Source organism: Podarcis cretensis (genome assembly GCF_951804945.1).
Source record: "Podarcis cretensis genome assembly, chromosome: 12".
NCBI lineage: Eukaryota > Metazoa > Chordata > Lepidosauria > Squamata > Lacertidae > Podarcis > Podarcis cretensis.
Window position 1 is genome coordinate 37,267,898 of NC_137181.1, and position 22,978 is coordinate 37,290,875.

General features: G+C 42.0%; 1 protein-coding gene across 1 annotated transcript in view; it reads right to left on the minus strand.

The window, feature by feature from the left end:
* The window catches only part of SKAP2 (src kinase associated phosphoprotein 2), a 104,248-nt gene that overhangs the window by 30,894 nt on the left and 50,376 nt on the right, over window positions 1–22,978 (minus strand). Inside the window, exons 5-9 of the mRNA XM_079948082.1 lie at window positions 22,223–22,300; window positions 20,618–20,701; window positions 11,600–11,724; window positions 10,650–10,713; window positions 10,034–10,156 (exon numbers count right to left, since the gene is read on the minus strand). Coding sequence (XP_079804208.1) covers window positions 10,034–10,156; window positions 10,650–10,713; window positions 11,600–11,724; window positions 20,618–20,701; window positions 22,223–22,300 — 474 coding nt within the window. The remainder of the gene's footprint in view (window positions 1–10,033; window positions 10,157–10,649; window positions 10,714–11,599; window positions 11,725–20,617; window positions 20,702–22,222; window positions 22,301–22,978) is intronic.

The window sequence follows — 22,978 nt, forward strand, 5'->3', positions numbered from 1 at the left end:
GCAGTTTGTGACATGGCATAGAGATGGGCAATTCAGTCTTGTTGTTTTAACACTCGTTGATCCAGTGCAACACCTTTGGTGAGCCTAAGCAGGTCTTTGGATACTAGCCCAGGATATGCAAGCACAGCGTAGTCATTCTCCTTCTTGCTTCCTAGAATGCCTCCAGCTCATATTCCATATACCACTGGCTCCCAGTGCTTGGCATTTCAGCCAAATCTATATGGCATGATCAAAACTGGCAGCCGCAATTGCTGGATGCGCTGCCAAGCATTCCTTCTTGGGACTCAGTCCATTCACAAATCAGAAATGCAAACAGCATACGGCATATGTGCCAGGCTTCTGCATTTGTTAGGCTCATGGCGAGAGGAACCATTGATTTTTCATACAGATAGATGAATTCCCTACTGGATGCCTGCCAAACCGCAAACTATAAAGAGTCCGCCATCTCAGTAATGTTTTGCCTCAACTCTAAACTAACTTTGGCCCAACTTCTCAAACATCTGTTTCCCTTGATGCTTGGCATTTGCAATCCACACTCCTAATGTGTAGACGAAGCGCCTGCAAATGTGGACTTCTGTGTGCACTTTACTGCAAGGCAGAGTATAAATAAACGAGAAGGTTCTGTGAGTGGTGGGACTCCACACACACACACACACACACACACACACACACTGCAGCCCTTGTACCTGCAAGTAATCAGTGTGTTGGCACAAACAGATTGGCACCTCTCCAAAATGGCATTTAAAATAGCGGACATCAAGCAGGTGGAAACCGTAAGGCAAAAGGAGGAACAAAATGGCTCTTATTAATTTTAACTGCTCCTCTCACAAACAGCTACTCCCAAAGATTTATGACCAGCGATTTTTCACATGTTTAGAATCACCTGGGTCAAGCCCATATGTTTCGATTTTTTAAAGTGTTTTGAAACCCTGACAGAAGACGGCATTCTACCTTGGACCTGCAAAGAACACAAGACACTGGAAGTCAAAACCCCTTTTAACTGAAATGCATTCTACAGGTTCAAAACAAAACGGCATGAATCCAATGGATCCATAAAGAAACAAGACGTATATAAAATGTAGTTCAAAATGTTAGGGTTAACTCCTTTAACCGCTGGGTGTCATTCACGCATGGCAACACAAAGCAAAGCACAAAAAGTTCTGCTTCACTATAAACTGAAAACAAACTTATTCACCCCAGTGTGTTTTGTGTCTGCACATCATACCTTATACACAGATTTGCAGTGATTTAGAAATGTTTGCTCACCAAGTAGTTCAACAGATTTACATTATGAACTATAAACTTCATTCTAAAATACAGCTAATGAATTACAAGGGTAAATAGTTTTCATAAATAAATGGCCAAGCGTGCACACACGTACACACAAAAGCCTGCAATAAAAAGTTGCCCTACTTTAAGAACAATTTGTCATATACAATATTCTGTGCCTTAAGCATAATATTAGCAGAATGAAGCAGAAACTAATCATGTCATGTGACATCTCCCATGCATATCTATCGGGAGGTAGGAATCTTGATTTAAGAGTCATTCATGAAAACTAAATATCTCTAATTGTGACAAATATGACTTGGCAACACAGATAGCATCAGAATGAGCCACTGTACCTCCTACTTTGTGAATAATTTGTGGGTTTAGAACACTGAATTTTGTTTCCTGTTCTTTGGGTAGATTCCTTTCTGAATTCAGGGGAGAGAGGGGGAGAGAGAAACCCAAAGCAAGTTGTTTCAGTGTGACTTACTACAGTAAAGGAAACACAATGCAGTTTTTTGGAATGGTTCCACAGGAAAGGTCTGGTTCCCAGATGTTTCTCTCCTAGCCACTTTAGCCATTTTAAGCAACTAATGTTTATGCATTCCCTGCATAGACAGCACAGGGACCAGAGATTCAACCAGAGATATCATTTGCCATACTTTCATTCAGTGTCAATATAATTAGACACCGCTGCCATTTTCTGCCTGCTTGAAATTGGCATCACCACGTCCTACAAATTAGCTTGTTCCCCCCTCCCCCATCTGTATTAAAAGAGTCTAGTTTATAAACTAGCTAAAAGTTGACTCATACAACAGAAGCAAAAAGTAAGAATACATAATAGACAGCAAAAGAGCTGTTGGCCAACACTCGACAATAATTTCAGTCTAAATTCTTCTGCAACCCAGTCTTGTGATCCCCATCTGAACCCACATACCAAGAACATATGCTTGCACTATACCAGCCCTGTTGTGGAGGCAAGACACATATTCACAGAAAAGGGGTATCTTTTCTTTCTCTTACAGCACAAGTTCAGATATCTGCCAAGTGGCTGCTGCCACTTTAAAACATGCCACTCTTTGTGGTGGAGCAAAAATTGCACTGCTGTGTTATTAGGTAGCGGCTATTCCCCTTCAGACTATTTCCAGCACTTGAAAAGCCATTAGCTTAATCTAACCCTTTTTGTGTTTACTATCCCCTAGAAAGGCACTTAGCAATTTCCTTCCCAGCGGATCCCTTAAGCTGCCTCCCCTCCACAGACATACAAAAGAAAAAAACCTGAAGCAGAGAGCTTCTAAAATATCAGGTGTACATTCTCATTCCTCCATGCATGCATACTGAAAGACATGGCAAGTGGTGATGCCGCTATCCGCAGAGAGCTCAACAACAGAAGTGGACTGTGGTGGTTTTAAGGCTTCGGGTATGGCAGTGTTGAGTATGCTAATCTAGATGGGCCCATGGTCTGATTCAGTACAGGGCGGTATCCTATCTTAATCATTTATTAATTTTATGCATCACCCTTCTGCCCCATGGACCCCAGGGCTTAGTACTATGGCTTCGAGAACACTCTGTGGGGCTAGCTTTTTCGGCGACAGCTCTGTTCAAGGTGCTCTTTCATGTGCCTCCTGTCACTCATATTTGTCACCTTCTGCCCTCCAGTGTTTTGTTTAGGTAAGGTGCTAACTGTACCCATGCAACAGATCTCCGATGTGGGTTTTCTCATTGGTTTAAAGCAAGAGTGGGGCAACTTTTTGGCTCCATGGGCCACATCATGAGCAGGATTGGCCTCACAGCCAAATCTGACAGGTCAGTAGGGTTGCCCACCTGCCAAAATCCCCTCTGCAGCTTTGCAAAGTGACCTTTGAACAAGCCTCTCTCCCCTTTAAAGGGAGACTGGTTCAAAGAGCATTTTGCTCGGTTTCTCCTTTAAATGGGTGAGAAGCAGCATGGGTGCACCCCACCCACTTAAAGGAAAATAGATTAAATTCTGCTGCCTAGGCTGTGCAAAAGTCTGATATTCTGGAGCACTAATGTTCAAGTTTAAGACTGTTTTGTTGCATTGCTTCTTAATCACAAGACAGCTTTGCTTGCATATGGAGAAATATTCTATTTTGGGCACATAGTGTGCCAAAGCTATTCATGAATAAACAAAGTGTTGTTAATGTGTAACATGAAGCCAGCTGTCAAAAATGTAGTCAACAGTGAAAAGGCTTCAATATAAGGAAAATTACTTTTGTCTCTCTAGAATGACAAGATTCTCCAACTTGGGATTCTCCCCCCCTCAATAAAACAGCCAAATTCTGTCACACAGCATTCACATCATATTGGTTTTACAAATCTATAGTGTCAAAAATGTTTTCGCGTTGGTCCATTCGAAGCAGTAAAAAGGATGACTGATCAGAACGAGTAATAAGCAATCTTATTTTAATAGGAAGCAAATGTGTGGGAATATGATGCTTGGTCGTTTCTATTTTTTTACGGTTCTTTCAAAAGTTGAACTGCATGCTTATGAAGAAACCTCTCTTTTTATTGTGCAAGGGGATCGCTTTCAAAAATTACAGGAAATAAGTATTACCAAAATGCTTTAAAATGATAAAAAGCTAAATGGTGTTAATTTGAACATTAAAATGCTCATCTGCAGACAAAAGCTGCTTACGCAGGGTTCTTCCCCCTAACCATTCAGAGGTCATGCAGAATGGCCACGAGTAGCTCACCTTGTTGCTCCTCCCCATAGTGGTGTTGCTCTAGTTTCTGGTTGCTCTAGGAACAACACTGCTTTGGGAAAGGGCTGCTGCAACATCCTCCCACATGGCCTGGGGAGGTCAACTGAGCAGCACATGGCAGCTCCCATGCATCAGTAAAAATGCAAATAGGGAGACCAGAATCCTGAAAAAGTTTCACACAACAACTGTGTATGCAGTGTTAAGTAGCTAGATTCCGTTTTAAAAGGGAAAAGCTTAAAGCTATCCTGCTGTTTTGGGGCAGAAATAAGGAATTGTATTGGGAAAGCAATGTGCTCCTTGTTCAGGCTATTAATAATTGGGGTGGGGGTGGAGGATAACAAGCCACTATTACTCAGCCTAACCCACCTCACAGGGGATGCGGGTGGTGCTGTGGTCTAAACCACTGAGCCTCTTGGGCTTGCTGATCAGAAGGTCGGCAGTTCGAATCCCCACGACGGGGTGAGCTCCCGTTGCTCGGTCCCAGCTCCTGCCAACCTAGCAGTTTGAAAGCACTCTAGTGCAAGTAGATAAATAGGCACTGCTCTGGTGGGAAGGTAAACGGCATTTCAGTGTGCTGCTCTAGTTTTGGTGTTCCGTTGCACCAGAAGCGGCTGTCGTGCTGGCCACATGACCCGGAAAAACTGTCTGAGGACAAACGCTGGCTCCCTCGGCCTGTAAAGCGAGATGAGCACCACAACCCCAGAGTCGTCTGCGACTAGACTTAACTGTCAGGGGTCCTTTACCTTTTTAACCCACCTCACAGTGTTATTGTAAGGGTGAACTGGAATGGGGGGGCCTATGCAACCATGAGCTCCTTGGACAATAGCCAGGATATTAATGTAATAAGAAATAGATCAGCAATGGATAGCTCAGTTGGTTAGAGCATGGTGTTGATAATGTCAACAAGGTTGCAGGTTCGATCCCCGTAAGGGACAGCTGCGTATTCCTGCATTGCAGGGGGGGTGGATGAGATGATCCTCAGGGTCCCTTCTAACTTGTATGTTTCTATTATTCTAAGATACGTCACAAAGGTTTTTTGGATACTACAAAAAGCACAAAAAATGTGGTTTATTGTATCACAAGTTAGGAAAAGCTACTTTTTTTCAGGGGGTAGGATGATTATGCCATTGCATCACTTGGCAGCAAGATGCTCTGGAGCCAAACACGCTTATGGACTGAAGCTGCAAATGTCACAGGTTTTATTACATTTGTGACTGATACCAAAGTCCAATTATTGCTGACATTTGGGGTTTGGGGCTGAAATCTTGCAAAGGTCAGTGTGAACAGTGAAGTAATACTCCCTTGGAACATTTCTTAAAAGGAAAGCTGAACGGGACTCCCCCAGGCACAGAGCAGCTTATGATGGCTACTCTGTGTATTACTTAGCAAAACCCAGGACAAAAGCGATAGGATATAATCTGCAACAAATGGGGCAATTATTGTATTATCTGAACAAGCAGCTTAAATTATACATGCTGGGAGAAGGGCAAATCTTGGGACGATCGCCGCAAGTAGAAAATCAAATCTGAGTCTGTGCTGTGTTTTACAGTTTAATTGTAATGCCTTTTATTCAACATTTAAACAGAACATTGAGTGCTTTAGGTGGAAGAGATGCTTTTAAGTACACCTAGGGGGCTTTAACATGCCTGGTGTAATGTTCTCCCTTTAAAAGACAGACACCTCGCCCCACCCAAAACTCCCGTCTCAATATGCAACATTACAGTTTGTTTCTAAAAGTTCTATCCCAAAACAGGTTTGCTGTGTAAACGTGGGGTGGGGCTGCCGTTCAAAAAGGGAAGGAATCCATTTGGCATGGCCAATGTTCCCTCGGATGCATTGAATAAGTTGCACGGTTCTTTGAATCCAGGCCAAAACAAGCTACGTTGGGTCAAGACTGGAGTCTGTGCTTCAATATTCAATTTCTTTGCAAGCCTTTTAACCCAGCGTAATTCAATTCCACCCAAGAGAATGTCCTTTTAACTTTCCTTAACAAAACGTAAGAACATCAGAAGAGCCTTCTGGATCAGGCCAGTGGTTCATCTTGTTCAGCCTCACCGTGGCCAAACAGATGCTTAAGAGAAGCCTGCAAAGCAAGGCCTAAGCACAACAGGACTCTGCCCACCTGCAATTCCCAGCAACTGGAATATGGCATCTGACAGTGGAGGTATGACATGGCCGTTGTGGCTCTCAGCTGCTGATAACCTTAATCCTCTTTGGATTTGTTGAATCTTCTTCTGAAGACATTCAAGTTAGTGGCCATCACTGTCTCCTGTGGGAGCGAGTTCTATCATTTAACTATGTGCTGCATGAAATAGCACATTGTTTCACTCTGCCCTGAATCTACCAATATTCAGCTTCATTGGATGCCTACGAGTTCTAGCACTATATAAGAGATGGAGAAGAACTTTTCTCTATCCACTTTCTCTATGCTGTGTATAATTTTGTAAATGTCTATCATGTCACCTCTTTCTCTAAACTAAAAAAAATACCCAAATGCTGCAGTCTTTCCTCCTAGGGGAGCGGCGCCAACTCGTTGCTTGTTTTACCCTAAATCAGCCTTTCTCAACCTGTTGTTGAACTACAACTCCCATCACCCCTAGCTAGCAAGGCCAGAGCTCAGGGATGATGGGAGTTGTAGTCCAACAACATCTGGGGACCCACAGGTTGAGAACCGCTGCCCTAACTGGAACTGGGCACACTTTGTACTTTATGAGATGTTAAGCAGAGGAAACTCAGCTGACTGCAGGTACACCTACTCTGTGGAGGAAGCAAATGCCTGCCCACAAAGCAAAACCTGGAAGGGAATGAAATTATGCCTCCTAATTCTCTAAAAACTGAGAAAAGGCTCAGAGCAGCCCAAATGCAGTCTGCTTACAAATTACTGGTGTTAGTCCAAGTGAGCTCAAGGGAACTCTGGAATGCGACTTTGGCTGAGAAGCAGAGGCAGCCCAGAATCCTGGTGCTGTTGAGAATAATATTAGTCAACTGCAATAAATTTACAGTTACCAGAAAATAAATTAGTCATCTTCCCCCTTGTAAAACCAGATTTATGGCGCAAGGTATCAATAGATTAGTCTCCCTTATCCAATAAACAGCTCCTTACTTAGCAAGAGAATTGCAACACAATCCTATGCAAGTCTATTCAGAAGTCCCATTGAGTTCTGTGGGATTTACTCCCAGGTCAATGTGTACAGGACTGAGGTCTTATCAATCTACAAGACAAGCTAAAGATTTTAATGAAGCAACAAATTGGTACTATGCATCAGTCTGAAACTATTCTGCTCTATTCAAGGGAAAAAAATTGTTTCTACAGAACATCCTGGTATTATTAGAAAGAACCATAATATCTGGGAAATGTGGCACAACTTTGAGTTCTCTCTAGTGCTGAGTACCCATGTTTAAAAAATGAACTGAAAGATTCCCCCACCTCCTTGTTTTGGCAGGAGGCTGTCTTTGAAATTATACTCCATTCTCAGCCAAGCTTGGTGCAGATGTACAACTTAGCTGTGATGAAGGTGACAGGGAGAGTGCCATTATGCAAAAAATAATGATGGCCCTTTTTACCTTTTACCTGGGTTAAGTGGGCCAATACTCATTGCTTTAAACCTACGGTACTTTAAACAGCTAGTGAAGTTCAAAAGTAATGTGTACAGGACAACAGCATGGTCAATTATAGTAGAAGGGTGAGACTAAAGGGACCAAGTCATAATTAAATTAATGTCAATATGGATGCTAGGATCAAATATTAGGAAGAACTTCCTGGTGGTCCAAGCTGTTTGACAGTGGAACAGTCTGCCTTAGAAGGCGCTGTACCCTTGGTTAGAAGTTTTTGAGGCATATGGCTACCTATCAAGGGTGCTGTAGTAGTGAGTTTCCTGCGCTGGCAAGGATTTGGTTGGACTAGATGACCTTTCGAGGTCATTCTATGATTCTGCAGGAGAGGCAGATGCAAAACACTTGCCACCACAAATAAATCACAAGAACTGCAGTAGTGATTGGACAATTGAGGAAAGACAGGGCAAATGCCCCTGTGAGGAACGGGTACTAATAGTAATGGAAAATCATGTCCAAAAAACATGGAGTAAATTTGCACCTGATGTTTGACAGCACCAGCCCAAATTGCTTACATTTGGGTAAATTTTATTCAGTCTTGAAGCTTGTTGAATGTAATGTGGTATATGTAAAATACTGTGTATTTTTTCACATCTACTTCCATAACTGATCAGGAATTTACTTTAATAAATCTGCCTCCCATTATACCTGGCATTTCTTTATTTTTTCACACCTAGTTTTGTAAATTGGACCTAATACTCCTCCTGTTAGGCGAACAGCTGGCATTAACTTTTCAAACTTTGCGCAGTCTCTTAAGTGATCCATATCATGTCAATGAATAGTTTAATATCTGTCTTACTCGGCAATACTGGAGGGAAAGGATCAGTGCTCAACCCATATCCTACTGGATAGCATGACTTAATTATGCCTTCTTTAGATATTTTTCAAAGTTTAAACATTCCAAAACAGTCCCAAAGCTTCATATTACCCAACAGCTCTTTCCTTTCAAACTGTGCATTATTGCATTGTGGTCAGTGGTGAGAATTCTGGGCTCTGCCTTTCTTGAAACTTTCCTCAAAATGATCTTAATAATTGATACATTCCAACCATTGGGTAGATTTCAAATTTGCAACATTCCCTGTGTTGTTGTTGTTGTTAATTGAATTTATATTCTGTCCTATACCCGGGGGTCTGTTTGAGATTTGTTACTGTTTCTCATTAACCAAGTTTTAAAATGAGCTTACATAGCAGCACACCGCTTGATACACCTGCTGATAAAAAGTCTACAATAGTTTTCAGTCTGTGTCTTTCCTTATACACTGAACTTATTTTGGTTCCCTAGAAAATATAGCTGTAATATCTGAAACACATCAGATGGAAGTAATTTATATTTACCAACTTACCTTCTGATAGCATTCTATTATTCTAGAGCAGGCATGGCCAAACTTGGCCCACCAGATGTTTTGAGACTACAGTCCCCATCATCCCTGACCACTGGTCCTGTTAGCTAGGGATGATGGGAGTTGTAGTCCCAGAACATCTGGAGGGCCAAGTTTTGCCAAGCCTGTTCTAGAGCTATACCCCACTCTCCCCATTACATTTACAGTAATAAGTGTTGCAGCTCTCTATATTCAAGATCTCTTTAAACCGCAGCAAGGCGGACACCTCATTTCCATTTATTTACATCCCTACAGACCCTGCCCTGCCACTTTCTTCTTACTGGAGTGAAGTTCAGCACTAGGTGCCAAAAGGAAGGTTTGAATGAGATTTACATCTGGACGTCAAGATGCAGAAAAAACTTTTCCGTAACTGAAAAATCCAGAGAAGAAATCATGGCACGATCAGATTCATGCTGGGTGCAATTAGAAAAAAAGTCAAGCCAAACCCCACAAGTACCTTTGTTGACAGCTCCTCTCTACAACCCCAGAAATCAAACCAAAACACACACACACATCCTGTGTTTATATGCAGGGATTTTGAGATCATATATGAGGGAACAGCTGATAAAAACAGAGAGTGTGAAGAAAAATGGTTAATGCAAGTGACACAGCGAATAAAGTGGGGAGGAATGAGTGACTGCGTTGGTGAGACAAAGCTGTAAGGCACGTCAACGTTTTAATTAAAAAATTATGTAGCAGAGATGATGCTAATGAGCCAATAATCTCAAGAGACCATTTCTACAATTCCTGTCTAGTTTCAATGCCCTTATTAGCCCAAAGTGAATAGTTCTTTTTTTAAACCTAGTAAAAAAACAACCCCACCATACTTCTTTAAATACCACAAGTGTCTGGCATTAATCATGGAAGACCATGTGGAACTGAGGCTGACACACTATGACTCACCTAAGACCAGACAGTTGAGCTTGGTTCAGGTCTGCCATAGCCAAGAACTATCTGCTAGAATCAATTCTTTCCACCAACCCCTTCTGTCCCTTCAGAGCTCTACATGGCATCTCCACTATGCAACCCAGGCTCTCCCCATCCCAATACCTGGAAGTTCTTCATAAATATCTTCGTCTGGCTCTGTGCTTGGTTGTTGAGAAGGAACGCCACTTTCCTCAATGTCATCATATTCTTCTTCATCCTCCTCAAGAATATCTGCAGATCCCATGTCTGTTTAGAAGAATGCAAGAGCTATTCAACAGGTACCCACACAGTGAACTCAGCCACAAGGAATGCGAAAGAAAAGCAAAATAATTCTGACGCTTCCATTTTAAATCCAAGGAAATTCAATGCCCCAGTTCTAGCTTATTAAGAGACGCCTCTGAAATGCAGATGTGACTGTTTTTATTTAGCTAGCACCAACTGAATAAAAACAGGCACATCTCTATTTCAGTGGAATTTAACTCAGTAGCATGTCCTCAGCTTATTACTATGTATATTTCTTAGGAAACAAGTCCAGCCGAGTCTACAATAACTTATACCCAAGTGCACAAAGGATTCCTTATTCACACTCACACAGAAAGCTGAAATCAGGAAACGTGTTACACAAAAATGGCCACAATGAAATGCCAAGATCAATAAACAGAAAATCTATTAGAAAGCGGTAACGATTGAAATTCCAACATGCACTGTAAACAAAGGCTCTTTTCAACAACTGGCTTACCTCGTATTGCGTGTCTCAACGTCTTCACCCATTCCACAGCTTCCTTGGAAGTAGCAGCTGTAAACTGTTCAAAAAGTTGATTTTACTAGTAGGAATCATGAGCATAAAAATACAGCCAGCACAATATCAGTAATGAAAAGAAAGTAACATTCTTGTCACTTCTTCAAGGCACCATTAGCAATTCTTTACATGTCTTCTGGTACTTTTCTTGCAAGGATGCTTCTTATAATGTACAGTTAATTTTGACAAATTTACGTAATTGAAGCAGAGGATGATGGATTTGGAACTCTGATCAGCAGCTGGCAGCTGTGCAGGAAAAAAAAGCTGCTTCTCTTCATCAATGTCAAAAGCAGGACTGATGAACAAAATTCGCCCTTGACAATTAGAAGACACCCATGAATTTCTTTAGACTGCTGGGTACAGTTTTCTTAAAAATGTTCTTGTCAGATTCCAACACAGTACCTGACAACTTAATTAACTGCCTTTCAACTGCAATCTCAGATATTTAAAACTTATTAAACTTACATTCCACACTGATGCCTAGCTGATAGATCTTGAATCACATAGCTGATATGTGCCTTTAACTTAGATTTCCTTCCCCGTCCTCTAAGCAATACAAGATATGTTTAACATTTGGGGGTTTTATATATATAATATTTACATTATTATTCATCCAAGCGCAGACCTATTAGATAATAGATATTTAAATAAAAGCTGTGGAATGGAACAGCAGATAAAAATGGTATATTGGTTGTTCTTATCCAAAAAGATAGTATAATGTTTAATCTATTCATATACATATATATGAATGAATGTACAAGGTAAGCAAATCAAGAGTTACTTTTTCTTGAACATGTCGGGAGTTGTTTTATTGAAACGTTAATGTCTTCATAACTGGAACAGTAACAGTTTTTATCAATTTAATTTCAAGATGACATAAGAAGTCCAACCTGATAAATGCGTTTATCAGGAGCAGCGATTTCAAAACAGCAATCTTTCTTTCCATCCTTCCGAAGGGTATTATTCATTCTGACGGTGTAGCCATCTATAGCAAATTCACCTTTCTGTTGTTTGTCTGTCGTAGATAAAAAGCAAAGATAGAACTTCATTTGCAACGCTGAACGTGAATGGCACGGCAGGTTATCATTTATTCAGATTTTGTATTCCATTTCATGAATATTCGAGAGAATAGGTTAGACGTTATTAGCCGAATGGTTTAGGTGATGCTATAAGTGATTAAAAAAAAGAGAAAAACCTCTCCTTTAAAGAGAAGGTACAAACAAAGCACATTTTTATGAAAGCTGCCTACAGAATCCCCCAGGATGATACTTACAGATGGTCACATTTAGTGAGAAGTACATGCAATGATTTCTGTACCCAGGGAGAACCAAGAACTGGAACATGGAACTTGCAAGACAAGTGCATCATAAATCAGTGTCTCTTTCTGGTTCAGTAGCCACTGGAAAAATATGTCCAGTGAAGAAGAACTTACTGATCTCCTTGGTACATCTGCCCCACTATTGCATCTCAAAAAAGAAGAAGTGAACTTCAGAGGCTGTTAACAACAACTGTAAAAAGGGGTTCTTCACCTACTGACCAATGTGAAGGAATCTAAAGGAGCCTACAAAATGCTCAGCTTATTCTGACTTCTTCTGAAACAACCCAAAAGCCAAGTAGCAGCATACACAACCATTTCAAGATAAAGGTACCCTCAGGACAAACAGAAAATTGGTTTGGAGACCTCTTTGCATAGCCTTCTTAACATATTAAGCTATGGTCTGGGGGAAAGGGTGAACACTAAACAGGGTTGAAGTATACTGATGACCCTGCTATTTAGACAAAAGCAAATCAAGCTAGGAAACTTCTGAAATAGCTCTCACAAATTTGATTACCTATCAGTATAATGTTCAGGGCCTACACGTGCAAAGTACACTGGGGAGAAACAAAGAAGCATTGTGCACATTATTCTAAGCCAAACCATGGCTTAGCACAAACATGCAAGCTGCTAACGAGATTGAGGCCACATTATACACCTATGAGGTAAGCCAGCCCATGGTTTAGCACATTGTCCAAACCCACCTAAGCTTACAGTTGGTCCTGCTCTAGACAAACCATGAGCTCTGGCCAACATTTGTTCCATGGCTTACCACTTGTGGCTTTTCAAACCAAACCATTGCTAAGCTCAGAGCAGCCCTGCAGCAGCAGGACCAAGGAAGGAGAAATGCAGCAGGGATCTCTCTAGGAACCTCTGCATTTGCACTAAGTCATGGACTGGCTTAGCATTACAATACTAACCACTTCAATGAGTGAACTAGTACGTTTCCGAGCACAATTCAAAGTGTTGGTGCTGACCTTTAAAGCCCTAAACGGCCTAGGCCCAGTATACCTGAAGGAGCGTCTCCACCCCCATCATTCTGCCTGGACACTGAGGTCCAGCTCCGAGGCCCTCACTGCAAGAAGCGACGTTGCAGGGAACCAGGCAGACAGTCTTCTCAGTAGTGGCACCTGCCCTGTGGAATGCCCTCCCATCAGATGTCAAAGAAATAAACAACTATATGACATTTAGAAGACACCTGAAGGCAGCCCTGTTTATGGAGGTTTTTAGTGACTGATGTTTTAATCTTTTTAAACTTTTGTTGGAAGCCGCCCAGAGTGGCTGGGGAAACCCAGCCAGATAGGCGGGGTAGAAATAAATAAATAAATAAATAAATAAATAAATAAATACCAATATACATAAGCTAACTGTCCTGCATTTTGCAACAACACCATGCAAACCATTCCTGGGTCTAAATAATCAAAAGGAAAACATTTTAACATGCATCAGGAAATAAATAATCTCCATTAAACTTGTGGCATGCCCGTGTTGTACTAGCTCCAATTGACTAGAGGAATAGTTAGAACTGTTCTTCCGCTATAATTCACCAGCAAGTTTCCATGAGATCTAATGCCTGCTGCCAAATCCTCAATATCCCCCTTTTCTTTAAAATCAGCACATTTCTAGACCACTTATGAGGGTTCTGATCATACCTTTTAAAATGTGCAAAGTCTCACTTCCGGGTTAGCGCGATCCGATTAATGGCGGATTCCCTCCGAGCTCCGGAGGGAATCGGCTCCATTGCAGACGGGTCTTACCGCGACGGCGACGCGGGGACCCTTAGAAACCGCAGGCGCGGAAGCCTGCGGACCTGGTGACTCGGCGGGCACCTAAAGCGCCCCCCCGACCCACGAAGAGCCTTTTTAAAGGCTGCGGAGAGGGTACGGGGAGCGGCGTGGTGCTGTGAGTAGACCGCTACTGCAGTGGAGCGAAGCCGCGAGCCATGGCCGGAGACCGCTGACTTTCTTCCCTGAAATTTGGACTTTAACTAATCCGTGAGTAGATTGGAATTTGGACTCAAAAAAAACTTTATCCTTGAATTCGGTACGATCGGGGGATGTGCTAAAGGGAAGTCCGCACCCCCCTGCCTACAGAAAATTTAAAGCAAAGATCGGAGAACTAAGGTGGAGAGTTCTTTCTTTGGTGTTTTGCAAAAGATAATATCTGTGAATTTGACAGAAGAAGATTTGCGCTGGAGAGTAAGAGTGGATTTTTAGAAGTTTTTGTTTGAACCTCCCCAGACCCGGGGGTGTCCTTTATGTGAGCTGGAGAAGAAGGAACGAGGAGTTTGACAGCTGTCAAAGGAGCTGTCAAACGGGCAGCGAAAGTTAAAAACTTTATTACTTAATACTTTTTGGACTTAATTTGTTACATTTGAACTAAAGTGGTTGGAAACAAAGTAGGGAAATAACAAAGTAAAGGATTATTGGAAAAGACTATTAAGTAACTAGAATCCCCCTAGGGGAAACATTGAAATATTACAATGGCGGCAGATGGAAAATTACAGGCAGAGTTAGAAAGAATGTTTTTTCTTGTGGGAAAACTGCAGGAGCAGACCACGGTCATGAGTAAACAACTCATAACCTTGAACTCTAAAATAAATGACTCTGCTGTAGGCACAATGGACTTGACTGGGGAAAAATCTGCAGCTGAATCAGAAGAGATAGTTTTGGAACAGGGGGAGTGTGAGCAAGGGCCAGTACAGATGGAGACTACCAACCACAAGCCTACATTGTTAGAATACAAAGAAGAAGAAGACCCTTGGACTACAAATCTGCGAAAGATGTGAAAGAGGAGGGAGGAAGCCCCTGGATCATCTGGAATATTTGAATTTAAAAGAAATAAGAAATATGACTGGGGCTTCCTATTTGAGTATGGATTGGTTGATTTTCTGCAGCAGCTGATGTCAAGTACTTTGGATGGAAGAAATTCTGATGAGACCGAGCTGGAACTTCCTCGAAACCTGAGGACCAATGAGGAGGGCTACCAACAAGATTTGCAAAGAGGGACTGACAAGGACTTAAAGGCCTCAGATGTGAGGAATCCAGGCTAAAAACTGTTGTTGTGGATGTGGAGACATTTGGAAGGGACAGAAACCGGGGGGGGGGGGAGGAGAACTTGTTTTTAAATCTTTATGACTTTTGTGTTTGACTATTATGACCTATTTTTTAAGATTAAAGGGAAATTCGTGGAAGGAACTCGAGTCGACCTTAGAAAAGGCTTTAATATTTATAAGAAAATTGGATAAGTAAAATCTGGCCAAGTAAATGGTTTTTTAAAAATATATATATATATATATACAATAATAATATGCAAAGGATGAGAGATATGAATTTGCTGAGTTAATTTAATTGAACTAGGATGTATGAAGGGGGGTGGGGGGAGGTCAAGAACTGGGGTTAGGAAAGTAAGGTTATGAAACTTTATACGTGTTGTCTTTGTCTATGTGTGTGTATGTGTGTCTTGATAAAATGTGAAAATTTAATTAAAAAATTTATTAAAAAAAAATGTGCAAAGTCTTATAAAGCTCTAAACTGCCACTCGTTCACGCAAATTCTGCAAATGCTCACATATCTATTTCAGAATAAAACCGCAAAATGGTCAATAATATAGGCGAAAGAGTGCCTATATTCTTGACTTGAATAATTTACGTTGAGCATAGAATCCAAAGTCTGTTAGTGGAGATTATTATCAGCCTAAGGCATAACTGAACTAGATTGAAGAAGTAGCAAATGTGGCACAGCAGGTCTGTATCAGGGAGGATTACAGATTATATCTCAGACTAAGGTGGCAAGGAGAGAATTTTGCTGCCTAGGAGGTGAACGGACATATAGGACAGCTCTTCACAATAGAGGAAGGCCGAAGAGTTGACCATTCCATTTCTAGAAATGATAACCTGGGATGCCATTAATATAACGTGAGAAAATAAACCAGGGCCTGCTATATATATCTCCTCTTGCAAGAACTAAGAATCATTTAACAAAATAGGCAGCAATTTTTTAATAAGTTGTCAATAGGTTTTTCCCCACACAATCAAAACCCCATTGTATGTAGCCAGGGGATGTCACTAGGGTAAACTGCATAGCTAAATTCAAAGTAAACTAAACACAAAGAGGGTTAGATAAAGTCATGAGTGACAGGGTCACCAGTGGCTACCAGACTAGATGGCTAAGGAATACAAACATGCTCAGTCACCCCAAATACCTACAAGTACAAGAAGCTGGAAGGAATGAGGAAAGTTGCCCTGTGACTTCTCTTACATTTCCTCAGACATACCGTATTTTTCGCCCTATAGGACGCACTTTTCCCCCTCCAAAAATGAAGGGGAAATGTGTGTGCGTCCTATGGGGCGAATGCAGGCTTTCACTGAAGCCTGGAGAGCGAGAGGCGTCAGTGAGTACCGACCCCTCTTGCTCTCCAGGCTTCAGGAAGCTATCCGCAAGCCTTGCAAGCCCGGCGGGAGGTCCCGCGGGCTCGCAAGGCTTGCGAGCAGCAGCCTGCAGCCGAAAAGCTCAGGGGACAGCGGGGAGGCGGAGCGCCGCCACCCCGCTATTCCCCGACGTGATCTGGAGGCTGGCGGGGGGGAGAAGCAAGCTTGCTTCTCCCCCCCCCTCTGCCAGCCCCACAAGCTCGCGGGATAGCGGGGAGGCGGAGCGCCACCACCCCGCTATTCCCCGACCTGATCTGGAGGCTGGCGGGGGGGAGAAGCAAGCTTGCTTCTCCCCATCGCCAGCCCTCAAGCTCGGGGGACAGCGGGGCAAGCCGCTGCCCCACGGAGGCTAGAGAGGCTGTCCCTGAAGGCAGAAGAGGGAGACGGAGCACTCTGTCTCCCTCTTCTAGCTTGGGGATGGCTGTGCAAACCTGGGGGGGAAATAAAATTTTTTTCCTTGATTTCCCCCCAAAAAAACTAGGTGCGTCCTATGGGCCGGTGCGTCATATAGTGCGAAAAATATGGTAAATGGTGCTGCCTACTACCAGAAACAGCTGTTTTGTCCTTAAGGTAAGAGCATCTACTGGCAGGCACCCGATAGAGCTAAACTTGGTTTACTGGCAACGGTATCCACATACAAAGCACACTCAGCCTTCTTACAGAAGTTCATTGATAGGTAAGAAGGTAAAGGACCCCTGGACGGTCAAGTCCAGTCAAAGGTGACTATGGGGTTGTGGCGCTGATCTCGCTTTTAGGCCAAGGGAGCTGGTGTTTGTCCACAGACAGCTTTCCGGGTTATGTGGCCAGCATGACTAAACCGCTTCTGGCCCAAAGGAACACTGAAACGGAAACCAGAGTGCACGGAAACGCCATATACCTTCCTGCCGCAATGGTACCTATTTATCTACTTGCACTGGCGTGCTTTCGAACTGCTAGGTTGGCAGGAGCTGGGACAGAGCAGAAGAAGCTCACCCCATCACGGGGATTCGAACCGCCAACCTTTTGATTGGCATGCCCAAGAGGCTCAGTGTTTAGATCACAGCGCCACCCCTATCCCTAAAGTTCATCGATAATACATTGGACATGAAGCAAAACTCAAAGCAATTATTATCTACAAAACCTTCATGGCATGCCTGGAAAACGTTCAGGAAAGGGCTCTTTTCCTTTCCAATGGATATAATTTATTTATATTTTGCAGAGGGCTGCAACATCGCAATATATCAACAGCTAAACATCATGATAAACTGATATATCTCAGTGTCTGAAATAAGAATGGAGCTATGGAGAGGCACCTGCTGGTTTTGTGTGTGTGTGTGTGTTTTTGCATTGTGATTTTTGCATAGCGCATGTGCGTGCACACACACATCATGATTTGCGACATATTGCCAGGTCAAAAATTATGAAACCAATATCACGCTATGGACTTCAAACTGGTTTTGGATGATATAGCACCCAGCCCTGTGACAGATCTCCCCTCCATCTATGTGTGAGCGAAGAAACAGCAATTTTGAACAAAGACACACACACAGAGGAGAGAAAGCATATTTGCATGCAAACTCTTGCTTCAGGATAAGAACAGAAATCGTGCTCTGGCGGTGCAGCAGCAGCAGGGGGCCCCATTAGCTAAAGTGGTGCTTCAGGTTAAGAACAGTTTCAGGTTAAGAACAGACCTCCAGAACAAATTAAGTACTTAACCCGACTGTATTTCCTAACTATTAGCTCCATTGACAAAACATCTACTAGTCAATCTGGACCATTAACAACAAAACGTATGGCCAGCCAGCAGCTATAACAATAATTACTTGTAAACAACAGAATTAAATGGTGCTACTAACATTCTTACAATGGCCTTTGAAAACAAATTTCGCAATCATACTGCCTTCCTAATAAGACTCACAGTGGAATCCTAGTAAAGATTCATCTTCAAGCTGCAAGTAGTTCCAATTCAGCCGAGAATCATTAGAAATTCAAAAAGCAGTTAACCATTTTCTGTAATAAAAAGTTCAGTAGATCTGGGTTCTTTTCTACCTCAAGGGAAACTGCGATGCTATAATTATGAATCAAATTTATTTTTCTGCCTCTGAATTCAGCCCTAAACATTTTTTAACAGGCAGTACTGTAAGGGCATTCTCCGAAACACCTGCTGCAGATAGAAGGGAAATGGACCTGTGCTGAAACAAGGGAATGTCTTTCACTTTTCATGGTAGCATCAGTCACTAGTTTGAGCCTTCTTAATTGTTTTTCTTTAGTCTTATTTGAACTCTGCTTATGTCACAAGGCAACCTCAATGAGGAGGACAGATCTACCGGTCATGCCTAAATAACATGAGTTCTCTGCCATGTATGGTTGTTAAAAAACAGATTTCCTTAACTTCACACTCTAAACTGTCTGCTCACACAGTGCTTCTGCAATTAGTGCCACTGCAGTTGTTAAAAACATCCTTGAGCTAAAGGATGTTTGCCAAGTGCCAGATTTGGTATTTCCTGAATGAGACTTCTGCACCAGAGACACAAAGAGTGTTAGCATAGCAAACATCTCAGAAAAGGAACAGCTGGCCTTTAATATTAATTAATTTGATGTTTACACTGCACACACACAGATGTGCGCACACACATTTCTGGAGGTGTCCCCTTCATCAAATCTATGTCTAAACACACAACAGAACTCCTAGAAGACAACACTCCTTTCCCATGTATGTTTAGTTTGCTGTGTATATCAGTCCACTGTGGGTATATAACTACAGTAAGCCTCTCGCACAGCTATATGCAAAAATGCCCATTCTCAGATTTTTGTAGTAATCTAGAAGCAGGATGTATTGGTGTGCATACTAATGTCAGCTTTTGGGGTGGCCTTAATTTTGCAGCACACCTCATGACATATCTATGAAGAGTCTCTCTCTCCCTCAAACTTTTGTATAGCAAGTAGTGTGTCTTGGTGTACAAGTAACTTCTTGGGTTGTTTTCAAGCAACAACCATTTGGAGGCACACTCCCCAATAATTTCAACAACATGTGTACCAAGTACAGTGGTACCTCAGGTTAAGTACTTAATTCGTTCCGGAGGTCTGTTCTTAACCTGAAACTGTTCTTAACCTGAGGTACCACTTTAGCTAATGGGGCCTCCTGCAGCCGCATGATTTCTATTCTCATCCTGAAGCAAAGTTCTTAACCCGAGGTACTATTTCTGGGTTAGCGGAGTCTGTAACCTGAAGCGTATGTAAGCCGAGGTACCACTGTATGCTCAAAGCAGTGGGGTGGCAGTTCCTGGGCACACTGGCCATTTTGTACATGTGAAAACCACAGATAAAGCCAGCAAGAAAATGCTGGCAACAGGCTACAATGGAGACAGGTGGTTCTTGAGCCCTGTCTATAAAGTCCTGGCTGCCGTTATTAGTTATTAAGAAAGGAATTCGTGAGATGCAGGAGGAATTGCAGGAGACTGAAGTACTTGGAAGAGAGCCAGGGAGCACTAGATAGCCCAGTGGGCACTGCTCACTTTTGTGAAAGTTGCCAGTGTGCACATGCCAACTCATAAATGAGAACTGCCTCCAGTTTTTTAACTACTGCAACCAACCATCTTTCATCCGACTTCTCTGAAATTCAGAAAACATCTGCCCCTCACCCAAGAGATCTTCTCTACAAAATTTCACAATTATAGGACAAACCACTTTTGGAAGGGGCTATATAATAAACAGGAATTTGTAATTTTAACATGAAATGAAATACATCCTAAGTATAGAGGTGTTCCCACAATGCAAACTGTTCTGCCTTGCAAATTCAAGATTGTCATTAATTCCATCTGGAAGTAAATTGAGACAAGAAGATGGTAAACAGGTACGAAACTTCAAAACCACTTACGGAGGGGAGGAGAGAAGAAGAAACAACAAAGGAAACTAAGTGGGGATAATGCTAAGGCATCTTGAAAACTGATCAAAGTTTTTTTGGGGGGAGGACCTATCTGAAATTCCAAAGGAAAGAACAGAAGAGATAACGACAACATATAGCAGATACAGTACATTCATGCCATCTGGAAATGCAGAGACAAAGGCCATGAATGTTGCACGTGAATCCGGAATGCCTCAAAACAACAGGGAGACCCTAGAGGTCTGCAAACAGTCAACCGCATTGCACTGGATTCTAAGATAAACCACAAATTTTTACAATACCTTTGTCACTTCCATAATAGTAGAAGACTGTTGGAGTCAGAGCACACCACCGCTTTTGCCACTCAAAGCCAAGAAAGCTGTGGTCTGCAATTAACACAATCTATATTAGATGGGCATTCTACACAAAATTCAGTAACACACTTCATAGCTGTTTCCATTACAGATTTTCTTTTTCAAGGATGGAACTGACTTCTCAATTAAAAAGCAGAAATGTAATATTGGAACAAAAAATTTTAAGCAGTGTAAATAAACAGTAATATAGGCTTTATTTCTACTGTATTTTTTGTTAGTCAAAATAAGGGTATATAGGTAAATATATGTGCTAGTATGATTTTTTTGTGTTTGTGGAGGGGAGGGGAGAGAGAGAGAGGGAGAGAGGGAGAGAGGGAGAGAGGGAGAGAGGGAGAGAGGGAGAGAGAGAGAGAGAGAGAGATTTTCCTAGGACTTTCCCCCTTTCCTTGAAGTATCAGTAGGTGGTTGAAGAATGGCAAAACTTTAGACAAGGAAAAACTAGCTATTTTTCAACTTCCAGCATAGTGAGTTAACAGTTCCAAGTACATCCTACCAAACCTTTCTTGATCTTTAAACACTGGCCCAGCTCAGTCTTGCTTTACAGCAATCTTGTATGATGGAGGGACTACAATGCATCCCCTTCAGAAGTCTAAAATTTGAAGAGGCAGGTTACGCAAATTTGTGCATCTTCATATCATTTCCAACTTAAATTTTGCTTCTGCAGCTTGTAAGGTCTTAAATCCATAAGGGTGTGGGGGGGGGACTCTTTTCTTAAAAGAACTGCATCCAGCAGTTCAGTCTACAGAATTATGCTTAATCCTCTCTGCACTTCAAGGTGTTTAGCAATACCTACTGAATTTGGGAGTTAGTCTAGCTACAACAGGGAATGTAATTCTTACAATATATAATTGTGTTTCTTCAAATTAATGGGTTCTGTCTTATATGATATCATTCCCTTTAATTGTTGTCTAGAATAGATCACATGCTGTTTCAGACACAGATTTATAAAAATATTTAAAGATGTGCCCAGCAAAGAGCAGGGGTGCCAACTTGAATAAAATATTGAAGGGACCCAGATAGGCCCTGCCCTGCATAATTGACAAGGCACACACACCCCATTTGAATGGCAATGCCTATTCATGGCCCCTAGGAGTTGGCTCCTATGGGAAAGAGCATAGGAATCTCTTAGGACTGGCTAAAATTCTCACTGTGACCTGGCATCCCACCCCCACCCTCACTGTAAGACTTCACAGCCCATGCTGGTTCTTGAAAGTCGTGAGCTGTGGGAAAAGGGAGAAGGAAAGAGAGGATTGCGATGATCCAAAACAGCACATTCAGTCCCATGTTGACTGCAGTGCCCCACATCTTCATGCTGTTCATCAAATTCCACCCATTTTTAAAGGTCTCTTTATAGCACTCTCAAACTTTTCAGGACTCTCCAAAGAACGCCACTCATTTCGTGGCTTTAGTCTTCTGAATACTTCTTGCTATTCCACTAGCTAAGAGTTCTTCCCACCTGTGCTACCAGTGACAGCAGTTGCAATGGGGAGCAGGAGAGAGAAGCCATAATTTAACTTTTCCAAAGCTGCTTACCTTTTCTGCGTTTTTCCAGGTACCCAGATTTTAAAACACACTGAAGGTCTTGCGCTGCAACTGGTAGGAACTGATTCCCTGAAAAAAAGAGAAAAAGTAGTGGGTAGTATTTTTAAAAAGCATTGGCAAATCGTTATCAAACAGGGGGAAATATAACCACTAGTTATTAGTGAATGTTCAGTATATTTGTAGACATGGATCAGTCCCACTTTTAAGCCAAGATGGTGGGGCTTATAAGTGTGAAATTGTTGTATTCCATTCCCTCTTCCAGGCAGCCCTCCTTCTGTGGCTTGGGAGTAATTTCCTGTGTTTTAGGAGGAGAGACACTTGGTTAGGAGCACTCTACTTTCCTCAAGCAGCAGTGCAATTGCAGGAGACAGCATTCATAACACCAGTTCCAAAAATAGCCTAGAACAGATACTAGTTACTACACAGATTGGTGAAGTAAAGAGTGCATCTGAGCATGCCTGTCTTTTACTATAACCAAGGTCCACAAATATAAAATTAAGCACATCCCCAAGTCTTATCAACAACTGGGGTGCATCCTATACTGATGTTTAATTTTAGAGACAGTGGGCATTTTTCTTGCTTCAGAAAAAATATGTAAAACATCCTTTCATAGAGTGTTTTCACTCAGCATTATTTTAGGAAAAAATATTTCAAAAGGAATAAAAAAAAAAGCTTATGAATAGCACCAAATTAGGGAAGATTTAAGCAATCAATTAATTGACACCGATTTTTCCCCCATCATGACAG